Here is a 19,974-nt window from a genome sequence, read left to right as displayed (position 1 = left end):
TTTGAGGTTAGGATTTTCATGCATTAGTATTTGACAGATCACGTGGGATTTCAGACATGGTGTCAAAGAGAAAGATGCTCAGTATGCTTTGACATTTCATCATGAATAGACTTACTAACGAGCAACGCTTGCAAATCATTGAATTTTATTACCAAAATCAGTGTTCGGTTCGAAATGTGTTTATCGACAAATTTTGTTCAGCGATGAGGCTCATTTCTGGTTGAATGGCTACGTAAATAAGCAAAATTGCCGCATTTGGGGTGAAGAGCAACCAGAAGCCGTTCAAGAACTGCCCATGCATCCCGAAAAATGCACTGTTTGGTGTGGTTTGTACGCTGGTGGAATCATTGGACCGTATTTTTTTCAAAGATGCTGTTGGACGCAACGTTACGGTGAATGGCGATCGCTATCGTTCGATGCTAACAAACTTTTTGTTGCCAAAAATGGAAGAACTGAACTTGGTTGACATGTGGTTTCAACAAGATGGCGCTACATGCCACACAGCTCGCGATTCTATGGCCATTTTGAGGGAAAACTTCGGACAACAATTCATCTCAAGAAATGGACCCGTAAGTTGGCCACCAAGATCATGCGATTTAACGCCTTTAGACTATTTTTTGTGGGGCTACGTCAAGTCTAAAGTCTACAGAAATAAGCCAGCAACTATTCCAGCTTTGGAAGACAACATTTCCGAAGAAATTCGGGCTATTCCGGCCGAAATGCTCGAAAAAGTTGCCCAAAATTGGACTTTCCGAATGGACCACCTAAGACGCAGCCGCGGTCAACATTTAAATGAAATTATCTTCAAAAAGTAAATGTCATGAACCAATCTAACGTTTCAAATAAAGAACCGATGAGATTTTGCAAATTTTATGCGTTTTTTTTTTTAAAAAAAGTTATCAAGCTCTTAAAAAATCACCCTATATATATATTTCTGGACTAGGCAACACTAAGTGTTGCCAGGTGCAATCTGACATTTCCATTGGAAAGTTTGACATTTTTTAGCATAACATCACTCAGAACGTTTTGTCATTTAATCGTGAATTGTTTTATTTACAGGGAATTAAAAAATTAATCTTGGCCAAAAAATGGAATTAACTCGTGAACATTTTCGTGCGATCATTTTTCACAACTTTCGACGTGGATTATCACGAAAAGAGTGCATCGATGAACTAAAATCATTGTATGGCTATGAAGCTACGAATTCAATCGTGGCCGACGCTCGCTCAAAGACGAATTCCGTGAAGGTTGTCCAAAAACCGTTGTGCCAGAAAAGATCGATGCCGTACGTGAACTGATAATGCAAGACCGTCATGTAACATACCTTCAGATAGAGGCATGAACACCTGGCCGTAAAATAGGTTTGTTCTCGTTGGATCCCACACAATTTGACAATCGCTCAAAAAAAGGCTCGTGTGGATTGGTGTAAAGAAATGCTGAAAAAATACGATCGCGGTGCTTCAAAAGACGTTTATAAGATCGTCACAGTTGACGAATCATGGATCTATGTGTATGAGCCCGAAACAAAACACCAATCGACCGTGTGGGTCTTCCACGACGAGCCAAATCCAACGAAAAACTAAAAAAAAACCATTTTCGTTCATAAATATTCCTATTTTCATTGTTAGGCCAGAAATATATATAGCAGCCCTCGTAGTTACTAAAAGATATGCACCTGTGAAGGGTATATTAGCTTCGGTGCAGCTGAAGTTAACATGTTTTCTAGTTTGGTTACCGTTTGCAGCAGCTCTCTGCAATTCGATCGGGGCGTTTTCGCTTGACATTGTCATAAATAACTCACTTTTACCATTCCTAACCTTTAACATTGGAAATTAATAGTTTTGATGAGTTTCAGCAGTTCAAAATTTGGTCATATTAACATTTATTTTTATTTTCAGCTTTTATGGTTTCAAATGGTTTTTACAATTTCTAGCTCCCAGCAATCGAAATCAACATTGTGAATAACCCATAGTTTGCTTGATTTAGAACTGAAGGTATTTCACGGTCTGAACGAAGCTTTTCCCAATTGGAGAGTACGGTGTTTCAAAATTCTGGCTATTTTGGGTATGTCCATATGTACATATATGGCATACTTCTGAAGCAATTAAAATAAAATATTAAAATATAAAATTATTAAATTTGAAATTTACTTTTGAGCAACAGTCTAAAGCCTTGTAAGACATTTTCTTCAAACTATACTATATTTTAGAAGAAACAAAAACCAAAAATTGTTAAAATATAAACTTAATTGTTTCTAAAGAATTTTTCCAGGAACTCGACGCGCTCTGATACAGAATTAGCTAAATAATTTATATACACATATTCGTAAGTATGTCTGTATATATATTTATGTATATATGGTGTATATGTATTGACCAACTAAAAGTGAATTCATTTCTGTAAATCATGTATAAATAATTTGATTGCAATGGTTATGAATTTATTTTCATTTATTTCCATTTTACTACGCCGACCGCACACTTCACACTTGGCCAACCGCGATGAAAAAGTGAAATATATTTCATAACAGCTACAACAACAGCAGCAAACATAACTGCAATAGTTTCCAGTGAACATATTTGCAATGAAGCAAAAGTCAAAAGGGCAGCCATGGGCGCTGGATGAAACGGCAACGAAGTGGTTGGGGAGAGCAGCAAGATGGTGCAGGAGCATGGAAAAAATCACTTAAAATGCTATCCGGCTCATAAATTAACAATAAATTCTGGCTCACCACAAGCACCAGCGCACGCTCGGGCCAGATAACAACGAAAAAAAAGAACAATGCCAATCTACACATGCATATGTATAGTACAATGGTATGTACGTGTGTGTGTTTGTGTGTTGGGAAGTGGAAGACGCTGCCAGCAGCAAAGTGGAAAAGTGGCACAGCAAGCTGAGGAGCTTTCAAGAAGCGCCAGCAACTCACACTTCCGGTGCCCGTTGCTGCTGAGATTTGTGGTCCTCAAGTGTTGCTGTTTCGTCGCTGTGGCTGCTACTTTCGTGTTTATTGCTGTTGTGGTTGTTGTTGTGGCCGCAACTGCCGAATTATTGCCACTTAAGAATATGTTGCCGTTGGTGCTTATGGCTTCACGAATTTATTGCTGCTATCATAAAATTTTACTGTTGCTATTGTTGTTGTATGCTGGCATTGTTGTTTTTGCAGCTCTTGATGGACTACACACACTTCCGATCAACTTGAATGCTGAGTCATTTAAAAGCGGCCAACAGTTGCGACGACTGGCACCTACGGCGCACGAGCGCCACTTCCGCTATTCACAGCATTCCGAGTAACTGTGCTGCTTCTAAGTGTGTGTGTGAGTGAGTGTATGGGTGCGTGCAAACACTTATGTTTGCAGAATCACGCACACGCATGCATGTATTTGTTTCCATGTAAGTGTGTGAAATGCTTCCGCTGGCACATGCATTATATAAGCCTGTATTTGTAAACATGTGTGTGTGTGTGTTGGTTTTTGAAAACCACATTCATACAAATATGCATGGTTAGAGTATGCAGTGTGAGGTGCCATTGTATTCATGAATGGTGCGCTGTTGTGCAAACAGCGCGGACATCCGTCAGCAGGCAACAAAATAGCAACGGCAATGGCACTCTGACCTCACTCACACAACGCCAATATATGGCAATATGCATGGAGTACACAACTCACCGGTGCGAGTGTTTGCAAATATTTTAGTGCATTTATTTCCTCCAACGTGGCGATATGAGAATGTGTCTTCCGCATTCTAAAAACTAAATTTCGAGCACTACAAACGCACACTCAAATGGTTGGACTCATTCTACTGCAACGGTGAAACAACTTTACAACGCAGTTAGTATCGTATACATGCACCTGCCGCTGCTGTTAATTATAGATGTGTGTGCGAGAGCATTAAATTATTTCTGTACAATTACAGCAAGGGATTGGTGTGGCTTTAGTGAGTCCACACTTCGGTAGTTTAAGTTCTTAGTTGCAGTTGTATAGCTCCAGTGTTACCAATCACATTGTGTCATATAATATATTGTTGGAAAAGTGAGATGCTAAGCTTTATTCAACAAAAGAAAATTAAATTCGGGAAAAAAAGTCATAGCTTTTCAAAAAATAGTAAAAATAATGAAGAAATTCGCTATAATTTGAAATTTTTGTATAAAAAAGGGTAGAATTCCACGCAATGAAATGAAGAATGAAATTTGTGAGGTTTTATGGAGACGATGCTGTATCAGTTCGAGCAGCGCAACAATGGTTCGCTCGCTTCCATTCTGGAAAGATGCACCTAACTCTGGTCGACCTATCGTTGAAAAAGTCGATGAAATTATGGAAAATATTGACCAGGACCGTCACATAAGTAGCCATAGCATCGCAAAAGAACTAAACATTCATCAGCAAACGGCTTTGAACCATTTTAAAAAGACTGGCTACAAAAAGAAGCTCGATGTTTGGGTACCACATGAATCGAATGTGAAAAATTGAATGGACCGAATTAACATTTGCGATTGCGATTTTTTGCTGAAACGAAATAAAATCGAACCATTTCTGAAGTGAATGGTAACAGAAGATGAAAAGTGGATTAAATAGGACAATAATGTGTGAAAAATATTATGGTCCAAGCGTGGTGAAGTGAAACAAATGGTCGGCAAGCAAAGGACGCTTCGAAAGGTTAGGCTATGTGTTGATGGAATTGAAAAGTAATCATACACTATGACCTACTTCAGCCTGGTTGAACGATTGACTCTACATTTTACTATCAACAACTGATGAGAATTAAGCAAGCAATCGAAAAAATGACCACAACTGATCAACAGAAGAGGCTTCGTCTTCCATCAGGATAACGCTAGACTACACACATTTCGGCAAGCACTGGAAGAGCTTGGCTGAGAAGTTTTATTCATCCACTATATAGCTCTAACCTTGCATTATCGAACCACCGTTTGTTTAGGTTAATGAGGAATTCCCTTAATGAAGTAAAGTTGGCTTCAAGAGAAACCTGTGGAAATTACTTGTCGCAGTTATTCGCCGAGAACCCAGAAAAGTTTACACCGACGGAATAATGTCTCTAGCGGAAAAATGGAAAAAAATGGTCGACCAAAATGGTACATATTAGTATAAATATAAAAGAAAACAAGTTGAAGTTTGATTAGAAAATTACCACATTTTCTCCATTAAAACCAATCGCCACAATAAAATCAAATCCCAATTAACCTCAAACCTGCACAAACCAATAAAAATGAGGGAAAATAGCTTATACGCTGAGATCCTATTTTCGAAAATTTCAAACAAATACCTCAACTAAAAGTTCAATATTCTGCTAAGGCTCTGCAATAACTTGCTGGTGTGCGTCCACTCCCGTTGTGCTTGTTGTGTGTACACCTTTAAGCATAATTACCCACCTATAAGCTCGGAAAACCGTAAACACCTGTTGTTGAGTGAAATGTGCTTAAAAACGCTCAAAGTTAGCTGCCTCATTACACAGCCTAACCGCAAACACCGGCACTAGTTGGAGCAACTGCCAACACGGAACAACAACAACAACACAGTCGCTTAAGAGGAGGCTGCAACACTAATACGGACTAGCAAAGCCGCCTTGCCGCAAGTTAACGGACTGCAAGTCAAGCGAGGTGACGTACGGGTGCACGAACTTGAGGCTGAGAAAAGTGGCAGCAGGGCCTTTAACCTTCTCGCTTGCCGGTGACTGGCGCAAAAACGAAAGATACACAAAAAGCGCATAATTGTTCGGCTTGAGCGGCAAGCAAACTACAGCCGCTGCAACAACACAACAAAGAGGTGTCAAAATGCTAGTGCTGTTGCACCAACAGCTGCTTTGAGCACACACAAACAGCCCTCCAGCAGTCAGAGGCGCCTTGTGTTGGAGTGTGTGTGTATTTAAGCTGGCTTGGATAGGCTGGGCTTCGCTTAGGATTCCAAGTGACTGGCAAGTTGTCAAGTTGATGGGCTAATAGGGCACTGAACTGGATTTATGGAGCTGTAGGAAGTTACTGGGTTCACAGAAGCGAGTTAAAGATTGAGCGAAGCTGCATGCTGCTTGTTGGTGTTGTAAACTTTTGTTTGTAATGCAAATCGGTTGCATGTGTAGGAAGTGTGAATGTCAATGGTATCACCGATGATTCCACCGGCCAATAAATAACAAAAAAACCGCAGTTTTTTCTGGATGAAATGGAAGCTCGTGAATTTCTTCAGGTTGCCCTTTGTCCTAAATGCGTCAGTTTTGGTAATTCACTGAGCCATAAATAAGACTCATCGTTGAACGAAATTGGGCTAGAAAACGTCGGATCTTCTTAGAACTTTTCAAAAGCCCACAGAGCGAAGCGATGTCGCTTGGGAAGGTCGAGCAGCTTCAGCAAAAGAAAACATTTTTTTCTGGGGGTTCTGAAGCTAAAACATACTATAGCCAAGGAGTTTCTAAAAATAATCATTGTTTTTGTTTATATATCCAAGTTTAGGGAATATAATTATGACTATATTTTTTTTTTTTAAGTAACGCCCTTCTATAATTACAATGGGCCTTTTTCGTGTGGAGAATTTACTGACTTTTGAACAAAAGATAAAAGCTGAAAATTTTAGGTATCTCATCTCGTTTAACACAATTATTCATGGCAACATTGAACACAAAATTTCTAAATTTTAACATATTTCAACGAAAAATGTCAATATAATATCAATTAATGTCATGAAGGCATTAAAATTCAAAATTTTTTTCATAGTTTTTATCAACACAAAAAACGTCCGATATATTCACCGTTATTATGCAGTAAGTGCATATAAATATGTACTTTTATTTAATTTGAACTCAACTCGCCAGCCAACTGCACTCCGTATTTACTCTACATTAGGCAAATGAGTATATAAATTAGACGTGAAATTAGCATAAGCGTGTGTCATGGCTTACAGAACAGATCGCTATCGAGCGCTGGCCCGCGGGATTAAGTGCTTGCACCGCACACACATGCACACTCAATTATTTATATTGATTTATATGGCATATGCGTTAATTACTAATTGCCAATGGCGTTGGACAAATTTCATAATTCACAAAACAATCGGCGGTTTGACTAATAAATGTCAGTTGTTATGACACATGCCAAGAGGACGCTGAGTGCGCTGCGAAACGCGAAACTAATTACCTAATTGAAAGTCACTCATACGCCACGTAGCCAGCCTGCACCTGACATTGGCATACCAATCAATTAATAAGCGACGACATTTTTCATTTTATTTAAGTCGCATTTCTTCACTAAATTTGATTAAATTACGCTAAATTCATTGAAAGCCATACTTTTTCCAGTGAAGCGCGTTACAATTTTTTTACACAGCAATGTAGCTAAACGCGTTGGCCTGAAAGGCTAACGGATGATTGTGTTGAATTATTTTACACAAACAGCCAGTTTCCAGTGAAGCCATTAGAATGATATGAATTTCTAAATTATATTATGAACGAATTGTATTAAACCCGCACAACTTGGCTGGAAAATCGTTGAATAGCGTCGGTCAAATATTTTAGCTGGAAATGTCAAGTATTTATTTCATAGCAGCATGCTTTGACAGTTGATGAAATTATCAGCGGTGCTGGCATTTTTATATTCGTCGCCGCCATATCAGTGGCTATTACGGCACACACACAAAATGAAAAAGTATTTGACTTTCGAACTACGAAAAAAAGTCCCAAACAAAATTTTGTGGCTGCGCACAATGAAAAACCGTTATATTATATCCACATGTGCAAAAAATAGTTGTAAAATAGCAGTTAAAAGCTGTCTATTGGATTGTATAAGCTAGAAACATAGATCAAAAGAGATATGTCACGTGTTGATGTTAACAAATCCTAACTGAAACACAATGTGTGCGCTCAAACTGTAAACGAATCACGACTGCTAATCCCAGGCATTCACACGTGCGCCTGTGTGTATGTGTGTCCAAGTACATGGGTTTAGAGTGAAAAGAAATGGATGAGGCTTAACATCTCGCCACAGGTAACAAGTACCTTGCATGTAATGCCAATTAGTGGCAAACACACAAGCAACAAGCAGTGACACGGATCGAGGCATAAATCTGAAATGAAGGGCAACTTTAGAAAATGAAAATTTTAATGGAAATTGCAATTAACACTGTGTTATAAAAGAGTTTCAAGCTTAGAGTCACACAGATTTTAAGATGCTGAGTACAGAAGAGTCTTGTCTGGGTATTTATGCCGGGACCGAGTTATTTGAATTCTCAACAAATTCAAAGGTTATATTGGGTAGTCGAAAAAGTCTTTTCGTATTATGTCAATAGATGTCGCTGCAGTCGTATATCTATGAACTTCTCCAGCCTGGTCGATTGATTTTACATTTTACACTTAACTACTGATGAGATTGAAGCAAGCAATCGAGAAAAACAGCCAGAACTGATTAACAGAAAAAGTTTCGTCTTCTTTCAAGACAACGCTGGACCACAGACATCTTTGATGACTCGGCAAAAACTAGGAGAGCTTGGTTGGGAAGTTTAGATGCATTCACCATATAGCCCCGACCTTGTACGACCGGACTAGTATTTGTTTCGATCAATGCAGAAATACTTTAATGGAGTAAAGTTGGTTTCAAGAGAAGCCTGTGAAAAATACTTGTCGCAGTTTTTCGCCGAGAAACCAGAAAAGTTTTACACTGATGATTAATGTCTCTAGCGGAATAATGGCAAAAAAAATGAAATTATTATCTATATTATCTCTAGCAACAATAACAACAATAGTGGTAGTGTGCGCTCCAACAGACAACAAATTTGCAAATAGAATACAAATGTATGTTCCATTAACAGGTGTTGCCATTTTTTACTCGCTCCTTTTCAAGCTTCACTGCAGACAAACTAATGAATGCGAGCACGCAGTTAACTCAAGTACACGTGCACTCATGAGCAATCTATACTGGCAGCTAAATCACAACCGATTCCAGGAAATCCACATCTCTAAGGACACAAATACATACATATGTATCTCTATGAATAAATGAATACTGCTTATTGGTGAGCAACAGGACGATGCGCAGCCTTGAGTGTCGAACAACACTCTTGACACTCTTTGTTCGTTGCCAACAAAAAAGCGCAATCAATCATAATTTGTAAATGTCATTTCGTTATTTTGATGATGACTGATGAAGTTGTTTCACTGGCAATGAACACGACAGCGCGCACGCTTAGCACACACACACACACCGACACATTCGTCCTTAGCATGCTATGGAAGCTGTAGAAAGCGCAAAATTATTCTCACAGAGTTTGCAATAGCTCTCCGGGCAACAGTCACTGTGACTACCTGACTGACTGACTGACTATAGACCTGAATGCTTAATGTCAAGTGTTGAGTTTGTAGCTTAGCACATTCACAGACAAAGCCGGCTAAATTCCACGTGCAGCAGTTTCAGCAGCCTTCTTTTAATGCGCGTATGTGTGTGTGCGAAGGTATTCAAGGAATTCCAACGCGGCCGGCCTGAACATTATACACCTGTGTAGCTCAGTCTTCAATAGCTTTCCGCTCTGCCTTTTAAGACGCGGAGTTTGATGTTGAGCTGACAGCGTCGACTGCATTGACGGCACTGTTCGTGGAAGTCTTAACTGTCAATGTTACGTAATGCGACGACAGATAAATGACAAACAGTGTTGTCAATAAAGGTTTTGAAGATTTCGAATTAGAATTAGGAGCTGATCGGATTTTCTAGACTGTAGAGATGCATTCAAACATTAAATCGCAGAGTTGTATCTGACTTTTGAGTTTTGATAATGAATTGAAGTTTGTCGCCTACAGGGAATGTATCGCGTTTTAGTAAGTTCTATATTAACCGTTATCATAGAGATGTCATATAAGCCTAGATTACTAGAATCAATATTTGAACCAAGCTCCTCTCGCATTAGAAACAGTAACAAATTAACGAAAAGAGTTAACCTGAACTTTGTTTTTAGAAAACAGTAGATTCTTACAACTCGGACAAGCTTCTTAAAAGACACACATTGGGACATTGATCTTAGTTTCTGCTGTACGTCAAGAAACATTTGCTTTCTACAGCCATTATAGAAATTAGCAAGGCTGTAACACAAAAAATATGCGGAAAATTTTTCAAAGGAATATGGAAAAACAATTTCTAGAATAATTATGTTAGGTTATAACATTTTTGTACTCACCCCTAGATGGACTACTTCCTAGAGTAAATAAAGGTTTTGTAAATTTTAAAAGTTTCCGTCTTAACCGTGTTTTTTATCTTTACCTCAAGTTAGACTCGGATCGCTTCAAAACATAGCCTCTGCTTCGATTATATTTATGATGTTAATAGATCACTCATGTGGTTGCTTTTAAGAAAAACCAGTCTTTTAGTGGAAGAAGCTGTTAATGAGACCTAGCATAACCAGTTTTGAGGATATGATCTCGTGCAGAGCGATTCCTTTCGGTACTCATTGACTAAGAGATTGTCGAGATGTAAAAAAAGTGTAAAAAGTTGGATCGCCCACTAGCCATTCGCTGCTTGAGAGGAAAGTACACAGCCAATAAAAGTTTTAGGTTGAAAGTTATATGCCTTTTAGCGGGATCGAAACAGCCTGGTACCCAATTTTGTAAAGGAGCCTATATTTGACCAATTATTACATTTCTATCGGAACAGAAGTCTGTTAATTATCGCTTTAAGCTTCAATCTTTCAGCAAATGTAGAAACGTAGAAGAAAATTTTCTCCTTTTACTCAACAACGACAAGTTTCACTAATAAAATGTCCACAACAACAAGCACTCCTCTTGTCCTCCAGACAGACGGTACGACCATTGCCGCTTACATTTCATCTTTCAAAGGCTTGTGCTGAAACTCGACCTCGTTGGATGGGAAATTAAAGCAAATAATGCGCTTCATTCATTCGAATGCCGAAACATTCAGAAATTCCAAAGTCAAATATTCTCTGCCAGCACTTCAGCTTCATTCAGCAAACACTGAAATCTTTTCTAATGTGAAGCAAACACTTCCCTTCAACACGTACGCACACACACACACAAGCGCTTTGTTGGCACTACAAAGAAGTCCGGTAATTTTCTTAATTACACCAACAGACTGACAACTGACTGACTTTAGTCTGCTCCAAGCCGCCGGCTTATTTGCGCGACATTACCTGACGTTCTTGACTTTGCTAAGCGTTTGTTTGCACTTCACTCAACCGCCAGCTATGGGCAGGCGGCATATGAACACACACACTTTCGCACATTTAAACTTACACTTGTCCATTGAAGCGCACAAGTGCAAGAAGTGCAGAGAATGGCGAAAATTAGATAGAAAGCAGTGTGAAAGAGAAATGAGACCGGGTGAGATTAAAAGCACAAGGTTATGCAGAATTACACTGTGACTCAGTGCTGGCTGCCTTTGCCTGTATGTGTGCGTCTTTGCAGCGCACACTTAATTTCTGTTTCTGTTTCTGTTTCTTGTGTCTTATTTGCTCGGGCAATGGAATGCAGCAAGTGACAATTATTATGATTGCTCCATGACTTCTCACCCGCCTCCGCGCCGCCCAGATAAACGGCATTTCGTTTCATTGCCTTTCTGTCAAGCAATTTCAAGTCTTTCAATTTCGTCATCCTTCCTCTTCCGCTGCTCTTTATGCCGATGTATTTGAATGCGAAGTCATTGCAGTTTTCCACTTCATTGCTGCTAATCCTGCTTCGGGTAATCACACTCCAAATTGCTGTTCTCGAGAACTCTTCACTCACTTTCATATATATAATATAATTGGCAGTTATTTGTACACGAGATACTCGTATTCGAACGATATATACATATGTATGTAGCAATGGCTTTCATTTAGGAAGGGTTGCTAGTTTCATGTTACGAAGGCGAGAGCTTGTCTCCTACTAAGTATTTGCGAGCCAAAATGAGTAATTAGGATTTACTGAAATTATATTTGCTTTGCCACCATGCCACAATTTTCAATTTTGTTAGCAAATTGTATTTTTATTTTTTTTTTCTGGATATGAAAAAGTGAGTTTAAAGCAAAATAGAAACGTTGACTTTGAATTTAACGAAGCTATAAGGCAGAATCTTTATATTGATTTCTATTGGTCAGTTTGTATGGGAATTATATGCTATGTATAGTGGTCTAATATGAGCAGCTTCTTGAAGATAGTGCATAATTTCAGATCAATATCTAAAAAAATGATGCGTGTATACGGACGGTATATACAGACGGACGAATTGACAGACAGAGTCAGCTAAATAGACTCACTTTCTCACACTGCTAATTTATATGTATATAATTTAAAGCGCCTCCGACATTTCCTTTTGGATGTTACAAACTTCACGGCAAACTCAATGTACTCTGTTCAGGCATAGAAAATTTATTAGTAAAGACATTTCCACAAATTTGTATATAAAGATGGTCAGTTTTCATGCGATCTCGTGACGTGGTTATGATCAATAAACGATATTCTCAGAAAGCCAAAGCTAAGCAAAAGCCTATAATTAAGTCCTATGTTAGGAGCAACTAAAAATATTACTAAAGTTATCGTAAAGAATGCTGAATGGAACTGGCCAATAGGTTCCTACACGCAGGGGCTAAACACTCTATCGGACGCTCTTTGTCAAAGCTATATAGTGGAAGGAAAGGTGGTATTATATCCGCTGTTTTCAAAATCTCACCTTTCCAAAACTATGTGGTATGACACAATGTGATTGGTAGCACTGAAGATATATGACTGCAACACCATAATATATCTGTGATAAGCAGGAAATACTTCGTCGATCTATGAAGATTTGGCGAGCTGCTTTTAAGCGGACGAACAGCTGGCCAAGTGAGATTCATCGGTTTTTGAAACTGATGATGAAGATGAGATACAATTTATTGATAGGTTGTGATCTAAGGACGGGAGTTTCGTGGTAATAGTAATAAGAAATAATGATACTATGACCTAGTTGAGTGCTTCAAGAAATTGGATTGGATTATAATTGATCTTTCATTTCTTGAGCTGCTTTCTTGAAAATGTCTAGGTCTACGTGCCTGACCAGTTTGGCTCGATGTTAGCAATCACAATTCCATAGCACATGAATACCTCTACAAGTGGTTTTAAAGCCTTTACAAGTACAGCAGGAAAGATTAGTATTATTACTATGGCCAAAATCTCAGTTCGGCGATTTAATTCTATGTTGCTTGTACTAGTCTAATACTAACTAATTTAACTCTATGAATATGATACCTCAGATCAATTTATTTTATCGAACAGAATCAATACGTTTCTGACATTATCCAAACATATTCGCAACATGAAACCAACACACACACATACGTATGTGAAGCATGTTTACGGTATTCCCTCGGTTGACGAATGCGTTGCGAATACATATTTACATAGCGGTATATTAATGGAAATTTATTCATTTGGTCAGTGAGCCGCAGCGGATCGAGCCCAAAGAATTATGCAAATCTGTAAAGCAACAAGAACAACAACAGCGACGGTAAACAGGTCAAACTATCGGCAAAAACAACACAAAAAACTGGAAATAAACTAATAACACAGTGAAACCGGTCCAGTTGTTGGCCGACATCACTCACGCATACGCACACACATATGTAAATATAGCGGTATTGTTAGTGTTGTAAGTGTAAACGCTCCAGTGATTGTGGGAATGATGGACAAATGGCAAAAAAGTTAGTTTTTAACAAAACCCCATGAATAGTGAGGTCGGCGCTGACCAAAGCACAAAGCCACACACACGCACACACACTCACATACACGCATATGTTGGGCTGCTCTGTTAATGTTAATGCTTGCCATGCTGTTGATGGCTCGCTATTGACAAGTCTATGAATAAAATTTGACGGAAATTATGACAAATTTGATGAGCGAAAGCGAAACGAAAGCGGAGAGCGTGATTTGTTGGCAAAAGCCAGCCACAAATTCAATCATTTTCAATTTACATAAGAATGGACAAACAAATATTTGTAGAAGAGTAGAGAAGTGAAGTGATTTTATTGGAACTGACCACGGTAACGGCACTTTAGTGCAGTTAGTCTTGTTTTGAACTGTTTTGAAAGTCTAACTGAATGAGCACAGTGTTCTATTATGCCGTTTGATGCGATTAAATTGAAAAAAAAATGCAATTTTTGTAAAGCACAAAAAAAAAAAGTTTTGAAACGAGAAAGGCATAAAGAAGGGTACAGATATTTTTAAAGCCCTATACATCTATATCTATCTCGATTAGTTTTAGGTGATACATATAACCGTTAGAGAAGCAAAACTATAATACTCTGTAGCAACACGTTAAAGAGTATAAAAATAAAACAAAGAGAGCGCAGAGAGAAACGTGTCTGCAAAATCTTTAAATTTTGCGTTAGTTTTGGGACACTCCTTCTTTGAAATATTTTTATGAGGTATTCCAAAATCAATAAATTTATTTGAAACTGTCACATACAGTTATAAAAACATACTTAATGTTGATAAAATAAAGCTGATCAGTTATAATGGTTTTGAACGCATTTTGTCTCATTTAATCTGACTTCATTTGTTTAATTACAAAAGCAGAGGACAATAGAAGAGAACGGCACCAATGTAGAACAGACCTCATTCGCGTGGCTCATAAAATTGAGCGAAACTTAGAAATTCGGTTTAGTTCGGCTAGCAGCGTTCTTGCTAAGCAGTCTAATTAAGAAACTTACTAAAATCATATTAAGTTATTAATAGTTTATAATGAGATTAACGGAAATACGTTTATTAGTGCTGCTTGGGTTTCTACAAGTAATAGCTAAGAATGAAGGTATAATTAAGAAGTGTTATAAAGATTTTTTTTTATTTAATTATTTTTAAAAATTTTACTGCCTTCAGGTCGAACTATTTTTAAAACTCCAAAAATTTCAACTGAGTTCACCGAAGAAACACATAAAAATGATCAAGCGAACGAAGGCAGTATTCCAGCGAAAGAAGAGAACATCGAGAAAGACAACGAAAACCAGCGACTAAAGTCTTTGATAGAAGAGCTTTTACTGAAAGGTGGAAATAAGGTTATAACAGAACAACTACTAAATCCAAACTATTATGAAAGAAAGAGTGATACTGAAGAAAGCAAGTACGATATAAATCAGAGCAACTCAACCAATGGTGGCAACCAAATCGAATCTATGAGCACACAAACTCCAGAATTGTCAACCAATGTAACTCCTGAAGGATTGAAAAATATAACAAATTTCGACAATCAGAAGCTACCCAGCACGAGTAGTGAAACTTCTTTTAATTCCACTCAGAACGACACAAACCACACCACACTCAACCCACTGGATACTGCAGAGCGACATGCCGCGATATCGCTCCATATTTTCAGCACGAAGGAACAGAACGAGACTGGGGATCATCCAATAGATCACTTTAGCATAGGCATTAAGAATGTTGGCAACAATGAAACTCTGAAGCAGCAGTTGGACTTTTTACAAAAGAATGCGGAAAATATCAAAAAACAACAACACATAGTTGGTGAAAATGATGTGAATATTCTTGAAAGGGCTGAATGTACTAATATATACCTATCGGACACAGTGGATGCAGTAATTAATAATATAAACAGTAGTTACGAAAACTTGACAGCCAATGTTGCCACAATTTACAACCAAAAAGTCAGTCAGGCTTCCTTAACCATTGTTTCACCAGAATTACCAATGCCTCTAGTGCAACCAACAGATACTAATGAAGAACCTGCTAATTCATATGCACTTCCTATCTTGAAGGATCTTACAACTATAGTAGGACAACAAAATGAGTCTACAAATCTTGGTGATGAGTCGTCTTATAATGACAATCTGATATTATCCAAATCTCAGGATCAACCCGGTGTTACCAACGGGAGTCATCAAGCAGAAATTAGGCTGTCTGATGATAAGATCTCAGAACAACAAGAACATGGCACTCACTATGTTACTCAAAAGCAACCGTTGAATTATAACAATGAAGTGGTTATCGGCACGACTTCATATGAGACGACGAAACTTCGCCAACCACCAGCAAAACCGTCTAAGGAAAAGCAATCTCCAACTTCAGATGACAAAACGAGCTCAGGGCTTTTATTAAATGAAGATTTGTCACAATCCAGTGAATTGATGGATATTAATGGATATAGCGCACCACAAAAGTCAGCCGTGGGTTCTTTATTTGAGCCCTCGGAGCCAACAATATCCACAAGCACATTATCCCATACTTTTGAAACAGCAAATATAGAGGACACTTTTAAGCGTCTCACCGAAATATTTGATGAGTATTCAGTACCTATTTCTAGCGTGTTGCAGCAACTATCGGTTGGCCTCGAGGCAAACCCAGAAATCGCAAATTTACACACGAGTACGCACGAAATTGAAAATGCTCAAGGAACTCTCGTTTTGGCAGGAAACCTTGAACGGCCTGATGTAATAATGCCTCTGTTGCATGATGAAACCGACTCTATGGAGCTTGGTTATGGCTCGGATTATAGCATATTTCAGAGCCAGATGAATTTATCAAATTTCATACGCACTAAAGAGGTTGCAAGTGACGAGAAAAGTTCGAACGAAAGTCTTGCTCATGAAGTGCTTGATAGTGACAAAGACTCAGTAGATGAAGCACCACATTCTAGTCAACTCAACACACCAACAACGAATTATCAATCGGATGAGTATGGCGAAGGTAATGAAAGTGAGCACGAACTAAATGACACGTCAGCAACAGAGTACAGTAATGTAAATGTTGTAACCACAAACCCAGCAGCAACAGAAACAAAAGTTTCAACAACCAAAATGACATTATTTGATGCAACCACAACGCCATTCGCAACCGATCCGATGGCAACGATTGCAAATGAGCCAGCAAACAATTTAGAGCATCTGGAAGTGGCAATTGGAAACGATGTAGGAAAGGAAATTGAAAATATTGACAAAACCAATGAAATGCAAGTGGAAACTATTCACCAACAACAACAGCAACACCAACACTTCGCAGCCGACACAGCGTTACTTGCGGAGAATACAAACGACAAGTCGGCCTGGGTGGCCAACGGATTACAACACATCAGCAACACGCTTTCGGCACAACCGGGCAAGACGACAAATCCAGAGAATGCGGAGGAGGAGCACAAAGGGGTGCCAAAACCGGAAGTGATGTGCAACAAAACGGAGATAATTAAAAGTGAGCAGTACAGCAAAACAAATGAAAATGGAAATGAAAATGAAACCGAGAATGAAAAGGCAGACATGATATCTGGAGGACGTGTGTTGCTCGGACGCTCTTTGAGTTATACGATAAGCTGTCATATCAGCAAACACGAAGTGCCCACTACAATCGTACGAGTCGTACATGCAGCCAACACTACTGATGAAATTGACAATAACCGGGAGAAAATAATAAAAAATCATGAACAGTTGACAATTACAAGTGCCGATGACAGCAGAAATGGACTGCCAGTGGGAACCCTGAAGCCCTTGGACGCCGAGCCGACAGCGCAGCGCACTGAAACGGACAGCACTGATGACAAAGCGAATGAAGGCGCCGCTGATGTAGGTGTAGGCAGCGCTGACACTGATGGCAATAGATATTATGGCGTAGGCAGTGAAGATGGGGACAGTGCGGAGGAAGGAATGGAAAGCGGCGAAAATTACTACATTGATGGGGTTGAGCATGAAATTGATGGCGATACCGATGGTGCTGCTGATGTTGATGGCTATGTGACCGGCGCTGCATCGTTTCATGTTAATGGCATTCAAAGCCGTGTGAGGCAGGCAGCTGCAATGACAGCAGTCGCACAATTGACAACCAGTTTAGAAACAGATAATGACAAAACATACGAGTATGACACTCGACAGCCACTCCAAGGCGGCTTGAGTGATAAGGACGTCAATTTCCAAAGTGTCGAGCATGTGGCAGCAAGCGTCGTCAACAGCAAAATCACCAAACAAGTGGACAGCAGTGAAGGTGGCGCTGACAAAGATTACCAAGATAATGATGGCAACGATGACAACGATGATGGTGACGATGATGACGATGATAATGAAGGCAATGCATCCATTGAAGCCGTCGAATTTGTGACCAGTGATTACCAAACGGAGAATGACAGCAAATATCGAGAAGCAGCGCATATTGGCAGCGTGGACCTTGAACCCAACAGCATTGCTGTAACTGCCGATGCTGACGGAACGTTGGATGTTGATAATGTGTTGCAATACAAGCTTGCCAAGGCGGAAGCTGACGCCGTTGAAGCGCAGGAAAATATCGAGAACTACAATGCAGAGCTGTTGAAAACCGAGACAGAATCAACAAAATTGAAAAATGCCAGCGGTGGAGTTAGTGACGCGAACAGCGACGATTCCGAAGAGGACGACAACGACGATGACGGCAAAGGCGGCGGTGGTGACGACGCTGACAGTGATGAGGACGAGGAAATGGCGGATGTGAGTGGCACAGCTGATGATGCTGAAGCGGAAGATTCCTCTGCTGCTGCCACTGATCCGATGATTGCTGCGGCAGCTGCCACTAAAGCGAACGGCGACGACGTCAAAGCGCGCAGAGCAATGCATCGCGCTGACACCGCTTCATAAACGGATATTACAACGACAAATTGGTGGCATGCATTGGCAAAGACGGAAATTAGTACATTTCTAAATGGCAACTATTGCGCAGCGTGTATGAGGCAGCGTTGCCAACACAAACTACATATGCACATGCACAGTTTGAGCGGGCGGAAATCGCGCGGAAATCAAAGGAAATGCAAAGTAACCGAGCGGATGTGGACGAAGGCGACGAAAATGCGTGGACCCATAGTTAAGTGCGGATGCCAGTGACCACTAAGTGGGCAACGGATTAAATGTGACCGCAATTATGCGGGAGTGTGTGTATGTGTGTAATCAGTATATGAGGGCTGTTTTTGTATGTAGTAGTTAGAATAAACAGACTGATTTAGATTAGTATTAGATTCAATTTCAAATTGAAAACCATTTTTATGTTTAAATTATTATTTTGCAACAAAAAAAAATACTCATAAATATTTATGATTCCGCTTATTCACATATTGCTATTTTTATTATTATTTTTTTTTTTGTGCTGTTTTTGGTTGAAATTTATTTGCGGTCCCCTTCACTGGCTGCATTCTGCGTTATTTGCGGCCGCCTGCCGGGGTTGTAGATGAGGTCGATAAAGAACGGCGGAAAGAGCGCTAGTTTATAGCCATTGGCCGGCATCAACTGGCTGCCGTTATAGCGCTGCGCAGTCTGCACTACCTCCCCGATTCGGTATTCGCTTTTAATTTCACTTAATGTCAGTTTGGAGAGACGACGTAGAAATTCTTCATCACTTTGCGTTAATTTTGCCAATCCACCAACTATCAGCGTAAAAATCACAGCGGTTAATAGTTTATGCGAAATCATTCCAACAAACCGAATCTTGATTAATTTATCTGCAAATGACCGCGTTCAACGAATATTTTTACTAGCGCTGCGTCTGAAGCCGAAAATGAGTCTAAATGTGTCATACTACTTCGGTTTTGGCTGTGTGTTTTGAAAACGAAAGTGAAAGTTTGTTATTTTGATACTTTTTTCAGCTTCTCTTTGCTTTCGCTTTCTTTGGTATTCGCACACTTTCCATGAAATAATGTTGATGATATATGTCTACAAATATTTTTGTAGTATTAGCTAATCTTCATTATTAATGGAGTTAAAATTGACTCATGCGAGACATCAAATGACGAGACAAGACAAAGTAAACGATTGTGTTAAGAGTGTTGGTCAAAGACTTTCTCTGGCGGTCATCGAACTTTGCAACGAAAACAAGTCGAAATCACTTAAAAATGTAGCCCTTTACATTCAATATGTTAAACTCGGGAACAGAATATGAAACAACGACGAAGTAAAACCTCCTCACCACCTTGATTAGATTAGATTACATTAGATAAATAAATGAGGATCGCACCGCGACCTAGAGTCTATTGTACACTCTCCTAACTCCCATCGTCTCAATTAGCCCCACCAAATT

At 39.3% G+C, this 19,974-nt stretch overlaps 1 protein-coding gene across 1 annotated transcript; it reads left to right on the top strand.

The window, feature by feature from the left end:
* Positions 1 to 14,685: 14,685 nt before the first annotated feature.
* Positions 14,686 to 18,545, top strand: LOC109579484 (serine-aspartate repeat-containing protein F-like). Its single transcript, XM_019989944.2, has 2 exons — positions 14,686 to 14,752; positions 14,821 to 18,545. Exons 1-2 carry the CDS (start codon positions 14,686 to 14,688, stop codon positions 18,543 to 18,545), a joined length of 3,792 nt encoding a protein of 1,263 aa, XP_019845503.2.
* Positions 18,546 to 19,974: the final 1,429 nt, after the last annotated feature.

Source organism: Bactrocera dorsalis, chromosome 3 (genome assembly GCF_023373825.1).
Source record: "Bactrocera dorsalis isolate Fly_Bdor chromosome 3, ASM2337382v1, whole genome shotgun sequence".
Lineage (NCBI taxonomy): Eukaryota > Metazoa > Arthropoda > Insecta > Diptera > Tephritidae > Bactrocera > Bactrocera dorsalis.
This window is presented reverse-complemented; position numbering and strand designations above follow the sequence as displayed.

Coding starts and splice junctions, on each gene's coding strand:
- LOC109579484 (XM_019989944.2), top strand. CDS start 14,686: ATGAGATTAACGGAAATACGTTTATTAGTGCTGCTTGGGTTTCTACAA. Junction 14,753..14,820: donor AGTAATAGCTAAGAATGAAG/GTATAATTAAGA, acceptor TACTGCCTTCAG/GTCGAACTATTTTTAAAACT.